Genomic DNA, 15,272 nt, shown 5'->3' on the forward strand with positions numbered 1-15,272 from the left:
TTCGAGAAAACACAGAGCCCTGCCTTCATTGAGACTGCACCGGAGATGCAGATAGCTACCTTCAGTCCACATTCTCTGTCTGAAGAGAGAACCGGGACCATGAGGAGTTTTCTTGTCTGGGCTTGGATTCTTTTCCCAGGTGAGACGGGATTCTTTATGTCAATAGAAATAGACCCAGGAAGCAGACCTGCTCCCACTGGGGCAATAGGAGCTGTGGGTAGCTGCTACGCATTTCTGCAGTCAGGTCCCCTACCCAAGTGCCTGATGTTAGGCACAGGTTTGGACAGATGACAAGAGAGAATGTCCTAGTTTAAAAGCCAACCTGCAGGGATCCCCATGGACCTGGAGAAAATGTCCTACCTAAAAGGCAAAACAGTTCAATGCTGCAGTGGGTTGAAGTGGTTTGGAAGATCTCACAAACCAGGGCCCTTAGTACCACAGTTTCTCCATTAAGACAGGGGAAGGAATTACCTCCCACAAGTCTAATACTTGTACCCTTCCCTGCCACCAATGGCTCCGGAGGATTGTCCTCTAACTTCTCTTAACACATTTTCCTCTCCTCCCTCAAACCCCATGCGGCAAGCTGGTTTGAGAAGGAATTTCACTGCAGTCAAGTGCTCTGCAGATGGTAGTAACATCCCCAGTACAGTCACTTCCAAGTGGGACGCAGACTGGTTATGCACCTATTTTTTGTTTGCTTGCTTTTTAAATAGCATAGGAAGGTTGGGTTTTCAATGTCACATACGTGACACAGGAGAACAAGTGGCACTGAAAGGCACTGGGACTTGGGCTCCTAAGTCACTTAGACACATCTGACAAATCTGACCAATGCAGAGAGTATTTCTATCTGAAAAGGCACAAAAGGAGAACAATACCATGATTTTTGGGGGAGGGGGGGCAGGGGGGAGATGAGAAAAGAGCCAAGACACACTCACTGTGTGTAAAACTACTGCAGCCGTCATTCAGATGGACCAGGGCACTCTCACAAGCAAACACTTTAGTCTCGGTGGAAATCTCTTGGAGGTTGGCTTCGGTACCATACTGGGGAGCGGTGACCTGCAGGTTGGTGGTGGTAACTGAACACCATTGCATACTAATGTGTAAAGTGTGGCAAATTGCCGGCACTATAATGATGGGTCTCGCGCTTTCTCTTCTTTGCGGGGGGTCCAGGGTGCCATTTCTTGGCCCTGAATTGGAATATTAACTGCCCACTAGTGTCCTAGAGGAGGAGAGTGGAGAGGGAGGGACCTGGGCCCGTCCTCTACTCCAGGTCCCAGCCCAGGGGCCCTGAGGATAGTGGTAAACCACTTGAACTGACGGTTCCTTCCCCTGGGCTACTTCCCTCTCCTGCCCTTCAGCTTGTGGGGGGCTTCCTGCCCTCCCTCTGCACAAGCCAGGTGCCCCTTTACCTAGGGTCTTGGACTTCTTAGCCCACCGCAGCACTTTTCCAAATGGCCCTCTGCTTCCCTCCAAACTGTTCTCTGCTCCAACACCAATCCTCTCTGCTTCATCTCCTTCAAACTGTTCTCTGCTCCAACACCAATCCTCTCTGCTCCATCTCCTTCAAACTGTTCTCTGCTCCAACACCAATCCTCTCTGCTCCAACTCCCACACCCACACTGTCTGATTGAAGCAGGGGTTTTTATCAGGTGACTGACTTCAGGTGTTCTAATTGGCTTCAGGTGCTCTAATTAATCTATAGCAAGCCTTATTCCCTCTACAGAGAATAAGGCTCCCTTCTAACCCTCTCCTGCTGCCCTCTGGCCATGCTGTATCACAAAAGGAGTCATTTGATCACAGAGATGACTGACAAGTGTGATACCCATTGCCAAGCATCAGGTGCCCAACAGAGTTTGTTTCATACTCAGTTTAGTCTCCTACTTCCTATGTAACATAGGTCCTTGTGACCTTGCCTGCTCCCTCCATCCATCCCAAAGGTTAACCAGAGCAGCAGTGGGTTCCCCTCCAGGATCAGAAGTGATGCCAATGCCATAGTTTAGCTGATCTCAGCCATGTCAAGGAGGCTCTCCAATACCCTGCCCAGCACAGGAGTGGCTGAGCATGTGATAAGAGATAAAGCATGTGGAAGATTTTCATACTCTCCTAAATTGGTTAGTCATTCTCCCCCCTCCCCATATAATAAAGTTGTGGGAAAGCTAAGCCAGGGACTCCTCTGTGGCATTCTCACGTTCACTGCCCTAGACGAGCAGGCGCTGTGTTTTAGAAGGATATTAACAAAAAAAGCAGAACAGGGATATTTTTATGTTTTTCTTTGGCTTTGGATTTATGTGGGGGTGGGAAGACGAGATGAGGTCCCAGATGATTCCATCTCCCCACTACCCCACACTGGGAACAAATTGCCTTACACCTATTGGCTATTCATCATAGTCTTAAGCCCCACCTCCTGCATTACCATAGCATGTGTTTCTCAAATGCAGCCACCATGGCTGCATGTGGCCACCAGGGACTTTTCATGCAGCCACAGCCTCCTGGGCAGTGACCGGGTGGGAGGGAGGGGGACGAAAGCAGTGTTAACAAACATACAGATATCACTTTTCATGGAAACAGACTTACTAGCTGGCAAGCCCTAAAAAAAGCAACCACCCAAACAACAAAAGACAAGAACATGCAAAGCACCTGTTTTGTTTCTATTCTATTTAGGTCCAGTAAAGAATAGAGACAACTGTACATTATTTTTATTATTGAGTCTGCAATAAAAACCTACCTAAATGAATGACAATGATTTGGACATGGATATGTGAATATTTATTTATTTTTCCTAAAGTTAATTAAAATACGTTAGGAAAAAGCATCAGAATGGCCACCAGTGAATTGGTGGCTGCACTCAGAGGCCACCAAAACATTTCTTGTGAGACCAACACCTCCCAACACCCCTGTGTGGCAGGAAAGCACCATTATCCCCAAGGGAACTGAAGCAGAGAGAGGTGAAGAAACTTGCCCAGGGTCAATACACAGTCTGTGGCAGACTGGGGACTTGGACCCAGATCTCCTAAGGCCCAGGCTATCAGCTTTCACCACCTTAGATCCACCCAAAAGCAGCTGTCTCCTTCCACACAGGACTATCCATGCACAAAAGGTTGATATGGCTAACTGGTACTGAACTGTGTCTCTTTGTCACTGGTGTTTGCTCAGCAGGAAAGCAATGAAAGCAATTCTGTCTTTTGCAGGCTGTTGGGCTCTGACCGGCCCTAGGGAGGTGAGCGGCCCCTTGGGAGGGTCGGTGTCTGTGCAGTGTCAGTACGACGAGGGGTACCAGAACTATGAGAAATACTGGTGCAGAGGAAAAAGCTGGTATTACTGCTCCATAGCTGTTCAGACCATCAGTGCAGAGGCCGAGGTGAAGCGGGGCAGAGTCTCCATCCAAGACAATCGCACACAGTGCACGTTCACTGTGACTATGGAGAGCCTGGCACTGGGCGACCAGGATGTTTACTGGTGTGGGATAGAGATCAAAGGCTATGACAAGATGTTTGCTGTCAACGTGTCTGTTTTCCCAGGTAAGTCCTTTAAGTGTGTGACGTCTTGTGCCAGTCACCCAGCACTGTGAGCAGCGTGGCTGCTGCTAAGCTAGGAGTCAGCGCCCTGGCACACCAGCTTGTCTGCCCAGGCAGCACATTCCTGAGGACTCTATCAGTCCAAACCTCACCTGACAGGTAACAAAAAGTGAACTGCAATTCCCGAGTTCCCAGGATTCTTTGCAGCCGCCAGGCCCTCTCACTGGACACTCACAGTAAAGTTATTGCCTTTGCTGGCTCCAAAGAGACAGAACACGCGCCAGCCTGTTTAGCTGAGGACTTCACCTCTCAGTTTAATACACAGCCCTGAGCTGGTTTTGTAATAAAACCAGAGTAGCTTTGTGAACAAAGAGCAGATATGCAGGCGATATAAGGAAGAACAGAAGACACAAGTCACACAAAACAAATACCTGCTTTCTAGTGACTGAAACTTAACTCAGCAAGTTACAATTTTTGTCTAAGCAGGTTTCTCATCTATAGTCAGTTCCCAGAGACATCAGCCCCCTTGGGTGAAGGATCCACATTTGTCCCATTACCAGAGCTCTGGCCTCTTGTGTCCCATGAGTGATGGATGCCAAAATGGCTTTCTGCTTCTATTTCCCAAAGTCTATAGTCTCTGTTTCAAGACGTAGGAAGGCGACACGGGGGTGGCTCCATCCACACTCATTATTGTTAAGCTGTCTCTGCCCCCACCCAGTCACTCATTAAGCTTGATGGTACATTGTTTACCTTATATGTAGATGTACTTTCCATTGTCATCTGCGGTATCACCTAGCTTAGTTCAGATTGGAGAGACAAACAACATTCCTTTGTCTGGGACAGGCTGGGTTTATGCACGGCTTGCAAACCACCTTTTAAGAACACATTTTGCAGCACATGTCTATAGTTCTTTATACACTGCCATACCTCCAGCAAGCAATAATATCAACGAGCAGCTTGTTGCAAGTTTGCACAGGATCCCATATATGACACCGGTCAGAGACAGATTCTAGCAACAGTGTGTTGGGGCAATGAGTGATGAGAGTTAGGAGGAAGCTGCCCGTATGGTTATGTTATTTCAAAATGGTCCATAATGGGGTTTCTTGCACCTTTTTCTGAAGCATCTGATATTGGCCACTGTCACACAGGCTCCCTGACTGGATGGACAGTTTATTTGACTCAGTGTGATGATTCCCATGTTCCTATCTAGATGGATGTGTCAATGGAGTGGGGAAGAATATGGCCGGAGATGGAGGTACAGAGGGAAGGGGAGGAGAAGCCAGGGGCTATCTGCTCACTTGTTGGCCAATAATGCAGGATGAGGCATTTAAACACCATGTGCTCATGTCAGAATAGTTCTGTCTCATTTCCTACCTCTGCTGCCACCACTGATCCCTGCAGAGGAAGCCAAGTCTTGCTCACTCTCCCCAGTCCCTCAATATTGTTGGTGTTCCCCCCAAACCTCTTCCACTTAGCTCCCCAAGAACTCAGTCAGACTCCTGTCTCGTCCCTCAGGTTCCTTTATTTGATATATAGCACAGCTACATTATCTCACTGGGGGCCATCAGCAGTTGAAGTAGGATACAGAATTACAGCTACTGTGTTAAACGACCACCACACCACCTTTCTCCGCTGCAATGGCCTAGCCAGTACACACGTCAAGGAGCTTTAATAGCCCAGCCACCATGAAGGCAGGTGCCAGCTCAAACAGGAAATCAACAAACGAGGGCTTGGTAATACAGCTCTGTCTGCTTTCATTTGCAGCTGTGCCTACCTCACCACCGACAACACCAGAAAAGGACCCGACCATTGCCACCTCCCCATGGACTGTTCCTGAAATAGAAATATCCACCTTCTCCTTTAACAGTAGTCATGCTCCTGCTGGGTGAGTGCCCCAACTCACGCTAGAGGCACTGTGAGGTCTCCTTTCACCAACTCTAGGGCAGGTTTGGGGTTTCTACACTGTGCTCGAAGTCCAGGCTACAATCCCTACAGAGACCAAGGCTTTAAGTCAAACTCACGCAGCACGGAGGATTCTAGAACTCACAGGTCTCTGCACACCAGAGGCATTGAAGAAAAGGATTTTTAGCTGAGTTCACAAGTTGAGAAAGGGGCTTTTATCAGCTAAGTCAGAGCCAGACAGTCCTGCTGTTCTACAGGCCTCCCTGTCCTGCAAACTATTTTCTGCCCTGGAAGGTGAATTCCATTGCATTATACTGTATTAAACCCACACTTGCAAACAAAAAGAAAGCAAAAAACACCCCCACACGCTCACCACTCTTCCAGTCTGACATGGTCCAATTTTAAAGTGCTAGCACTGTATTTCCCAGGACCCTTGCTATTCCATTGGGCTTTCCAGTCAGGCAGGGAAATATACTGTACATGTCAATCACATGACAGAATAGCTGATATTTTCATGTTGAAGTTGTTGTCCATTGTTTCCTTCACACTGCAGCAGAAGCAGTTTACAAACCCCAGCTCTGGAAGGGGTCTGTGACATTAAATTCTGTATGATTGTGTCTTTAATTTTTTCAATCAGAAAAAACAAAAATTCATGGCAAAAGATGCAGTGCAAGCCTATAATCGAATAACAACATCTCGCACTTTTCTTCCACAGAGTTCCAAACACTTTACAAAGGAGGTCAGTACCATTAACACCTTTTTATAGATGGGGAAACTGAGGCATGAGAGGTGACATGACTTGCTCGGGTCACCTAGCAGGCCAGTGGCAGAGCCAGGAATAGAACCCAGGTCTCCTGATGATGGGGCCAGTGCTCTCACCACTAGGTAACACTGTCATGCCTAAACAGAACAGGAGTTTTACCCTTGCTCAGATGAAAATAATCTGAGAGTTTTAACTTTATCATTTAATTAAGTCAATTTATTCAATAAAAAGAGTTTGTCTAAATGTTTTTAAAGACCTAGGCCCTAGCACATATTTAAATCCAGCTGTGCAGAGAGGAAAGCTGGAACTGCTTTAGATTGCCAAATTTTCCATTGCTGAATGGTTTCTGTTTATTCAGTTTGATGCTGAAATCCTGCGTCGCAAAGTGTTAGCCTCAGGTCTGCAACGGACTCAATGTGCTTCTTTGACGCAAGTCACTGTACTTGTGCCTCAGTTTCCCAGTTGTAAAAAACAGATAGGGGTTGGCTAATGCTTACCCACCCCTTCCAACAACTCGAGAGGGGAGCAAGATCTACGTCTAATCTTTATATAACAAAGTCTGACCGTTAAGAGTAGAAACAAACATTGTCTTCTCCTTTGCCTAGTACACCAAACCTCGTCCTCTACATCCTGATCCCATCCATCCTGCTGGTTCTACTTTTGATTTTGTTCATTGCTGTAAAGTTTAGAAGAGCATCGCAGAGGAGGAGAAAAGGTAAAAATTCTCTGATCAATTTTGCTAGTAAGTGTCACTTCATTCTCCAGATGGTGCAGCCCGATCATTTTGCTTCCTTCCTAAGGACTATACTGTCCCTGTCACCAAAATAACAGCACAAGACAGACACTCTCTAAATTCACCCCACATACTTAGTCAGTTACTCCATGCAGCAAGTCACATGGCTGTACAAACTGGGAGATCCCTGCGGCACGCCCAGCGCCAGCCACAGTGATGGAGCAGGTACCTAGCTCAGGCTAGATATAGCAGCTGGCTAGTTCAAAAGCAAACAAGCCAGTTGTTTTTGACCAAGTAGAAATCAGTTAAATAAGATTCATTAACACTCAGCAAAAGAAACAGAGAAATGAATTCCCCTTGATTACCTGATTTCATCAGCTGCTCCTAAGAACTGCTCCTGTGGCCTATAGTGATTCCCAGCTTTTCCTGCTGCCTCAGGTTCTGGTAATCCTGTGACTTTCAATCCATTGCAGCTGGGCTTGCCAGGTTCTGATGGGTACTAATAACAGGGAAACAGCTGACAAAGTCTTTTCCTCCGTCCCCTCAGCCAGAGGGGGTGCAATCGGCAAAAAGAACAGAACCAAAGCTGCACCAGTTTAACTTAAAATTGTGTCAAGAAATGATTTAGCTAAACTGGAGCAAAGTCTCTGTAGATATTTATTTTATTATTTATTTATAAGGCTGCTGGTGTGTGGAGACCGTGGCCTATCATGCTGGCAACTATTGTCACAGAGTTTCCTGGGCCTCCCCTGTCTATCAGAACCCATTTTTTGTCCCTTGTTTTCTACTTAGGGTCTCCTTGTTCTGTGTTTGTAGAGCACCTAGCACAGCGGGGGTCCTCAGCCATGACTGACGCTTCTAGACCCTACGATAATACTAATAACACAATCATAGAACTGGAAGGGACCTTGAGAGGTCACCTAGTCCAGTCCTCTGCACTCATGGCAGGACTAAGTATTATCTAGACCATCCCTTTTTATACAGAGATATACCTATCTCATAGAGCTGGAAGGAACCTCAAAAGATCATTGAGTACAGCCCCCTGCCTTCACTAGCACGACTAAGTACTGATTTTGCCCCAGATCCCTCAGTGGCCCCCTCAAGAATTAAACTCACAATCCTGGGTTTAGGAGGCTAATGCTCAAACCACTGAGCTATCCCTCCCCCACAATAGGGGCTTGTCAAGCCTGCTCTTAAAAACCTCCAATGATGGAGACTCTGCAACCTCCCTGGGCAATTTATTCCAGTGCTTAACCACCCTGACAGTTAGGAAGTTTTTCCTAATGTCCAACCTAAACCTCCCTTGCTGCAATTTAAGCCCATTGCTTCTTGTCCCGTCCTCAGAGGTTAAGAACAACAATTTTTCTTCCTCCTCCTTGTAACAACCTTTTATATACTTGAAAACTGTTATCATGTCCCCTCTCAGTCTTCTCTTCTCCAGACTAAAGAAACCCAATTTTTCGATCTTCCCTCATAGGTCATGTTTTCTAGACCTTTAATCATTTTTGTTGCTCTTCTCTGGACCCTCTCCAATTTGTCCACATGATCATCCTTCCTCAAATTTGGCATCAAGAACTGGACACAATATTCCAGTTGAGGCCTAATCAGCACGGAGTAGAGCAAAAGAATTACTTCTTGTGTCTTGCTTACAACACTCCTGCTAATACATCCCAGGATGATGTTTGCTTTTTTTGCAACAGCGTTACAGTGTTGACTCATATTTAGTTTGTGGTCCACTATGACCCTCAGATCCCTTTCTGCAGTACTCCTTCCTAGACAGTCATTTCTCATTTTGTATGTGTGCAACTGATTCTTCCTTCCTAAGATGACTGCCTGTAATTCCCTGGATTGTCCTTATTTTTATAGATTGGCATGATATTTGCCTTTTCCAGTCTTCTGGAATCTCTCCCGTCTTCCATGACTTTTCAAAGATAATTGCTAATGACTCAGATATCTCCTCAGTCAGCTCCTTGAGTATTCTCGGATGCATTTCATCAGGCCCTGGTGACTTAAAGTCATCTAATTTGTCTAGTAATTTTTAACTTGTTCTTTCCCCATTTTAGTCTTTTATGATCATACCTCATTTTCACTGGCATTTACTGGTAGACGTCCAATCAGCACTAACCTTCTTGGTGAAAACCGAAACAAAGAAGTCATTAAGCACCTCTGTCATTTCCACAATGATTTATTCATTTCAGTTTAAGAGGGGCTTATATGGATTTAATTTAAGCCAGTTTCGTATTCGCTTAAGCTAAACTGAAGCAAGTCGTTCTCATACTGAAATACAAGTCTACCCAGAGTTCTGCCCTGGTTTATCTAAATCAGGTTTTGGACTGATTTAATTTAAACCAGAGCAATTTTTGCATGTAAATGAAGCCTAGAAGACCACATTTTATTGAACAATGCTAATCTTCCCTCTCAGCTTCAGCTGAGCTGCAGCCACACTGCACTGTTAGCCCCCTATGTGGGGGTACAGCACAGGGTTCTCTTTTTTCCTAATTCTGGGACAAGATCAGCAGCAACGCTGCAGCAGCCAGTTAGAGACAGAGAAATGTTACTGACCTTTCACACACCCCCATCTGTAGCTCTCTGTCTCTCTCTCATTTGCATGCTGCATGAAAGAGGAATTCTCAAAGCAGAAAGGTCCAGTTTCTCAAAGGGATTTAGCTTTCTAACAAATTAGGAGCCTAAATAACTTCAAGACTCTGGGCCAAACTGCTAATCCTGAAAGGGAAACAGTCCCCAGAGAGTTGGAGAGCTCTAAAAAGACACTGGGGATGTCTCTCCTTGCCAGACACATCCACAGAGCCCTAACCTCATGGTGTTGGTGATGAGAGGCTTCCTGAGCCATGGGAGCAGGAGTGTAGCGCACCAAAGAGCTGATGCTACCACCTTCCCTGGGCGCTGCAAAGCACTATGGATCTGTGCACCGCTTGCAGAGCTGATCCAGAGGGCTGGGTTTGTGTTTGTCCTGAAAAGCTGACCTGGTTCATTTAGATCTACAAAGCTGGGTCCATGTGACACAGGACGGTCCCCCAGGGAGTTACATACACACACAGTCCAGTGATTGACAAATTCCTTTTCAAAAGCTCCCAGATGGAGACTGTAGTAATACACGGTCCTAGGAAGGCTTTGCTTCCCTGACATTGCATCTAGGGTGCAGGATACTACCGCGGCAAGTGCCTTAGAAAGGCCCAGCCATAAATAAAAATAGCTTTACAGCAGATTGATACCTTCCGTGTTTCTGATTCTTTCAGCCCTTGAGGACACATCAGGACAAAAGGATAAGAACGTCTATCTCTGTAACACGGTAAGATAGGCTTTCGGGTAGCTGGTGATGAGCACAGTACAATAACATACAGGACAGACTAGTGGATTGTCAGTGGCTCTCTGAGATTAGAGTATTTCACACATTACTGAGCACCTGAAAAGGTGACACCATCACCATTCACTTAGTGCTACCAGAATCTGTCCTAGGAAAGGTACAATGTCATAGGCTAGAGTCAATCTACACTAGTACAGAAGGTGTCTCCCTCCCTCTAGCAACTGGTTCACATAAGAAGTTAAGCATGTTCTCTCACTATCAGCCACAGGAGTTATTACTGTAGCCCAGCGTGACACTTCCCAGCAGTACCCAGAATTGTGGGGGCACCTCGCTACCCCCTGCCCTTAGCATGAGGAAGGCCTGTCTGTGCCTGTCGTGGGTCAGCTCCGCAATCCACCAGACAGAGGCAACATAATCCCTCCCCTCTTGGTCCTACAGGCCTCGCTATTTAGCTACAGGTTAGCGGTAGGTACACCCCAAACCTTGAACCCTCCAAGCATCTCCCTGGAGTGTCCAGCCCCTGATTCGCTGGAGACTCGTGCTCTCAGATTCGCCACTTCCAAAGAACATCCCACCCCAGCTGGTCAGTTCCACCTCAGGTCACCGCTCCACTGAACAAACAACACTTAGGGTAGGTCTATACTTACCCGCCGGGTCGACGCGTAGAGTTCGACTTCTCGGAGTTCGAACTATCGCGTCTAATCTAGATGCGATAGTTCGAACTCCGAACGCGCTCCCGTCGATTCCGGAACTCCACCACCATGAACGACGGTGGCGGAGTCGACGGGGGAGCCGCGGACTTCGATCCCGCAGCGTCTGGACAGGTAGGAAGTTCGAACTAAGGTAGTTCGACTTCAGCTACGCTATTCGCGTAGCTGAAGTCGCGTACCTTAGTTCGACCCCCCCCCCCAGTGTAGACCAGGCCTTAGAGACGTTTAGTTAACAAAGCAGAGAAATTCAAGTAACAGCAAATGGAAGTATTGGAAACAAATGGTTACATATAAAACAAAATCCTAACACATTCTACAGCCTAGACTTAATGAACAAGCTACTCTCCTGTCTCGTAGAGTCTTGCTCACCCTAAATCTGTCCAGCACCTTACACCCAGGTTGGCTGTGTTCCCCTTTCATGAGACAAGCGCGCTGTCAGTTTGCCTCCCAGGTGAAGGATCCAATGTATCACTTTGTACTCCAGGAGACAATCTTTTTTCTTTATTCATAAACAGGACACTCCTCTCCCCTGGCTGTTTGTTTATTCCTGTAAATTTCCTTGCTTGTAGACTTCACAGTCTCTCAGTCCTCCCCAGATCTGGGTGTAAATAGGCACACAGTGTGTGGCATATGATACACAGTATCCAAATAGACAGACAAGTAGATAGGTGTCTATTACCTCCTGCCTGCAAGAAACATCTCCGAGGTGGGTCACCTGCTCGTGACCTGCCTTAATTCCAAGACCTTAAGAACATAATTTCTGTATAAATTATGGAGATATACCAATCTCATAGAGCAGGAAGGGACCCTGAAGGGTCATTGAGTCCAGCCCCCTGCCTTCACTAGCAGGACCAAGTACTGATTTTTGCTCCAGATCCCTATGTGGCCCCCTCAAGGATTGAGCTCACAACCCTGGGTTTAGCAGGCCAATGCTCAAACCACTGAGCTATCCCTCCCCCCTAAAGATACATAACTCCTTAAATATTATCCACACACACATTTTGCAATGATTGAGGACCAATGGGCAACTGGTGTTCGGCAGAGATGTCACATGCCATCCATCAGTGAACTATCTTGCATATATCTGACCCAGGGGATCCTTGTAAACCCTCTTCACCCCTGGTGCCCTCTGGAAGTTGGCACCAGAGTTCCTTGGGTCACACTCTCCTCAGAGAGACTTGTGCTTTTAGCAGGAAATTCCCAGCCCTGCTGATTAACCGGTGGGAAGCAGGAGGGGTCATTATTTAGATCCAGACAGAAAGGGTGCCATTTTTAACATGGCTGCAGCTTAGGGCAGTACAGGGAAGGAGTCACTTCCTGCCAACTCCACCCCTCTAGATCCTTAGTGTGGCATTTTGGTAAGAGGGGTCCCTTGGAGTTTCCTGTTTGCTCTGAGCACCTCCCATGTCTGTTTCAGAATCCTGGGCACAAGCCTCCCTTCAGTGCATCAGATCCTGCTGCCACTGGCCAGATGGCAATCTATATGAACGAGCAGCACCTGCCCAGCTCAGTTGATCCGGCGTCCGTCTATGAAAACATGATCCCGCAGAAGAGTCAGGTAGGAAGAAAACCCAGTGACAGCACACTGCTGCTGGAGGGTCTAATCCCCGTTCTGAGACTCCCTCACCTCCAGGCCTGGGGGACACTCTTCCAAAAGGGAATCTGCTCCAGTTCAGGGGCAAAACCTTCCCTCTTCCTCTTTCTTACCAATAACCAGCCCCGTTCAATAGCAGCAACTCATGAACCCTTCAGCCAGGCACAACCTAATTAAAGCCAGGGGTCACTTGGAGGAATCAGCTGTGGTTTGCAAGGTTCTGGTCTTCTGCCTGGGCCTGCTCCAAGTTACTCCATCTCCTCTTCTTGTCGTTTCTTCTCTCTGATTCATGGTGTCCTTATTTCAGATTTCAGGACAGAGAAAAGCAGTTTTTTCTGGCCCACAGGACTGCTCAGCCACAGATCAGCAGGACACCTACATCAATATGTGCACAATCACACCCCGTCCCCCCATGATGTGTCATCAAGCAAAGTGTGGGAGAAAAGCTGCAGGCTGAAGCCCTTCCTACTCACGGGATGTATAGCAGCTCTTCCTTATTTTCCTACTGTCCCATGAAAGCTTCCGGACTGGCATTCCCTCTGCCCTCCTTCTGCTGAGCAATCTGCCAGGAGCAAGATGTGGTGGGGAGGTCCCACTTCCAGCACGACTGTCTTCAGAAATGTACTGGGGGCCAACAGCTACTACAAAGTGCTTCTCCTTTCCTGGACATCAGCTTGAAACTGCACAAAGTCTTGGTGGCTCTGGTTCCTGAAGGGCCGGAGGTTTTCCTCTGGCGCTCGTTGTGACATCTCTCTGCTCCAGCACCACATAATTGCTCATAAAACTTACTTGGTGCAAAGGAGCTTGGTTCTGGGGTCAGAACCTCAGGATGATGAGGCAACTCTTTGGCTGGAGGTGATATGGGGAACAGGGCCTCAGGGAGGGTGTGGAAATAACAATGGGAAGACGAGGCAGAAGGAAACAGCTTTGTCCTTCATTTCCCCAGTCAGCGTGGAGTTAATTGTGCTGGAATCTTTTTACCGCCAATCCCGTGTTAGCACAGTGGCTTAGAACAAGAAGGGCACATAGATGCCCACATTTTATACAGGTTATAGTGAAAAGATTGAGAGCCCATTCCCAGACGTTATTTTTGGACATCTTCGTCTTTGATCCTAAATACCCTGTGGGACACATCTAAAGAATTTGGACACCAGACCAATATCATTCTGGAGTGTAGGAACAGGAGTGTTGTATGAAAGACACGAGAGATAATGGTCCCACTCTACCTGGCACTAGTTAGCCCCAAGCTGGACATCGTGTCCAGTTCTGGGGTGCACACTTTAGGAAAGAGGTGGACAAGCTGGGGAGAGTCCAAAGAGCTACAAAAATGATAAAAGGTTTAGAAAAATCTCACCTCTGAGGAAAGGTTAAAACCACTAGGTGTGGTTAGTCGCAAGAAAAAAAAAGCAGATGGGGAACCAAACTTCAAATATATTAAGGGCTGTTATAAAAAGGACCGAAATCAATTGTTCTCAGTGTCCACTGAAGGCAGGACAAGAAGTAAATGGGCTTAATCTGGAGCAAGAGAGATTTAAGTTAGGCCTGTCTACACTGGGGTGGGGGAGAGGAATCAATCTAAGTTACGCAACTTCAGCTACATGAATAACGTAGCTGAAGTCGACCTATTTAGATGGACTTACCGTGCTGTCTTCACTGCGGTGAGTTGACTACTGCCGCTCCCCCATGTACCCTGCCTGTGCCTCTCGCCGAACTGGAATACAGGAGCCGATAGGAGAGTGCTCGGGGACTGATTTATCATGTTTAGATTAGACACAATAAATTAATCCCCGCTGGATCGATCGCTGCCCGCCAATCCAGCTGGTAGTGAAGACATACCCTTAGATAGTAGGAAACTATACAGATAGTTAAGTAGTGGACTAGGTTATCAAGGGAGGCTGTGGAATCCCCAGCATTGGAAGTTTTTAAGAACAGGTTGGACAAAAACCTTTCAGGGATGGTCTAGGTTTACTTGGTCCTATCTCAGGGCAGGGGGCAGGGCTTGATGACTTCTCAAGGTCTCTTCCAGCCCTACATTTCTATGACTCTGTGTTACAAGAACTATAATTTGATTTGCTGGGCATGCAGCAAAAGTCACCTGTTGGATAAGGTTTGTGGAGCGGATTGAGGGCATGTTTCCAGAACGATAAAGGGGTGGAAAGGAATGTTTGCAGTTGGCTAGCTGGACAGCCAGGTTGGGTTTGCTGAGCTGATTTTTTTGTTCCTGTTTGAATGTTTGCTTTTAAATGCAGCTGGAGATGTTCTGTGGTAACATTTATTAAGTGTCTAGAGCCTTTGCAGAGGTGTCATTTTTTTTATTAAACTCTAAATAAACAAGAATTGCACAGCCAGTTGTCAACACACTTCAGTGGCATGGCTAAGCATTTCTGCGGGTACATGTCAATGGCCAGACTTTGGGGAATGCCTGGAGAGGGGTCCATTTTAAGCTAATTTACAATCACTAGGCATCAGTGTCATCCTGATGTTGCACTGGTGATCTAGACATTGCTTCAGGCCATGGGAGTGCAGCGAAGGATGCTCATGGGGGTAAAGCCCAGCACTGGGAGTCAAGAGATGTGGGTGCTCTGCCCAAGGTGACCGAGACAGCCAAAAATAACCTTTCTGGGCTTCATTTCCCACCATGAAAAATAGAGAGAACACTTCCCTACCTCACAGGGGTGGTGGTAGGCTAAATTCCATCAGGTTTGTGAAGAGCAGTGAGATCCTCAGAAG

The 15,272-nt window shown here is 46.9% G+C and overlaps 1 protein-coding gene across 1 annotated transcript; it reads left to right on the plus strand.

Moving 5' to 3' along the window:
- LOC123345353 (CMRF35-like molecule 3) lies at positions 1-14,057 on the plus strand. The gene is made up of 7 exons (XM_044982142.1): positions 1-139; positions 3,189-3,518; positions 5,280-5,400; positions 6,786-6,895; positions 10,171-10,223; positions 12,366-12,506; positions 12,850-14,057. Exons 1-7 carry the CDS (start codon positions 46-48, stop codon positions 12,997-12,999), a joined length of 999 nt encoding a protein of 332 aa, XP_044838077.1. The 5' UTR covers positions 1-45; the 3' UTR covers positions 13,000-14,057.
- Positions 14,058-15,272: the final 1,215 nt, after the last annotated feature.

This window comes from Mauremys mutica, chromosome 12 (genome assembly GCF_020497125.1).
Source record: "Mauremys mutica isolate MM-2020 ecotype Southern chromosome 12, ASM2049712v1, whole genome shotgun sequence".
NCBI lineage: Eukaryota > Metazoa > Chordata > Testudines > Geoemydidae > Mauremys > Mauremys mutica.

Excerpts from the sequence above, each read along its gene's own strand:
- LOC123345353 (XM_044982142.1), top strand. The coding sequence starts at position 46 with ATGCAGATAGCTACCTTCAGTCCACATTCTCTGTCTGAAGAGAGAACC. Across the intron at positions 6,896-10,170 it reads ATCGCAGAGGAGGAGAAAAG|CCCTTGAGGACACATCAGGA; the intron begins GTAAAAATTCTC and ends TGATTCTTTCAG. Across the intron at positions 12,507-12,849 it reads TGATCCCGCAGAAGAGTCAG|ATTTCAGGACAGAGAAAAGC; the intron begins GTAGGAAGAAAA and ends TCCTTATTTCAG.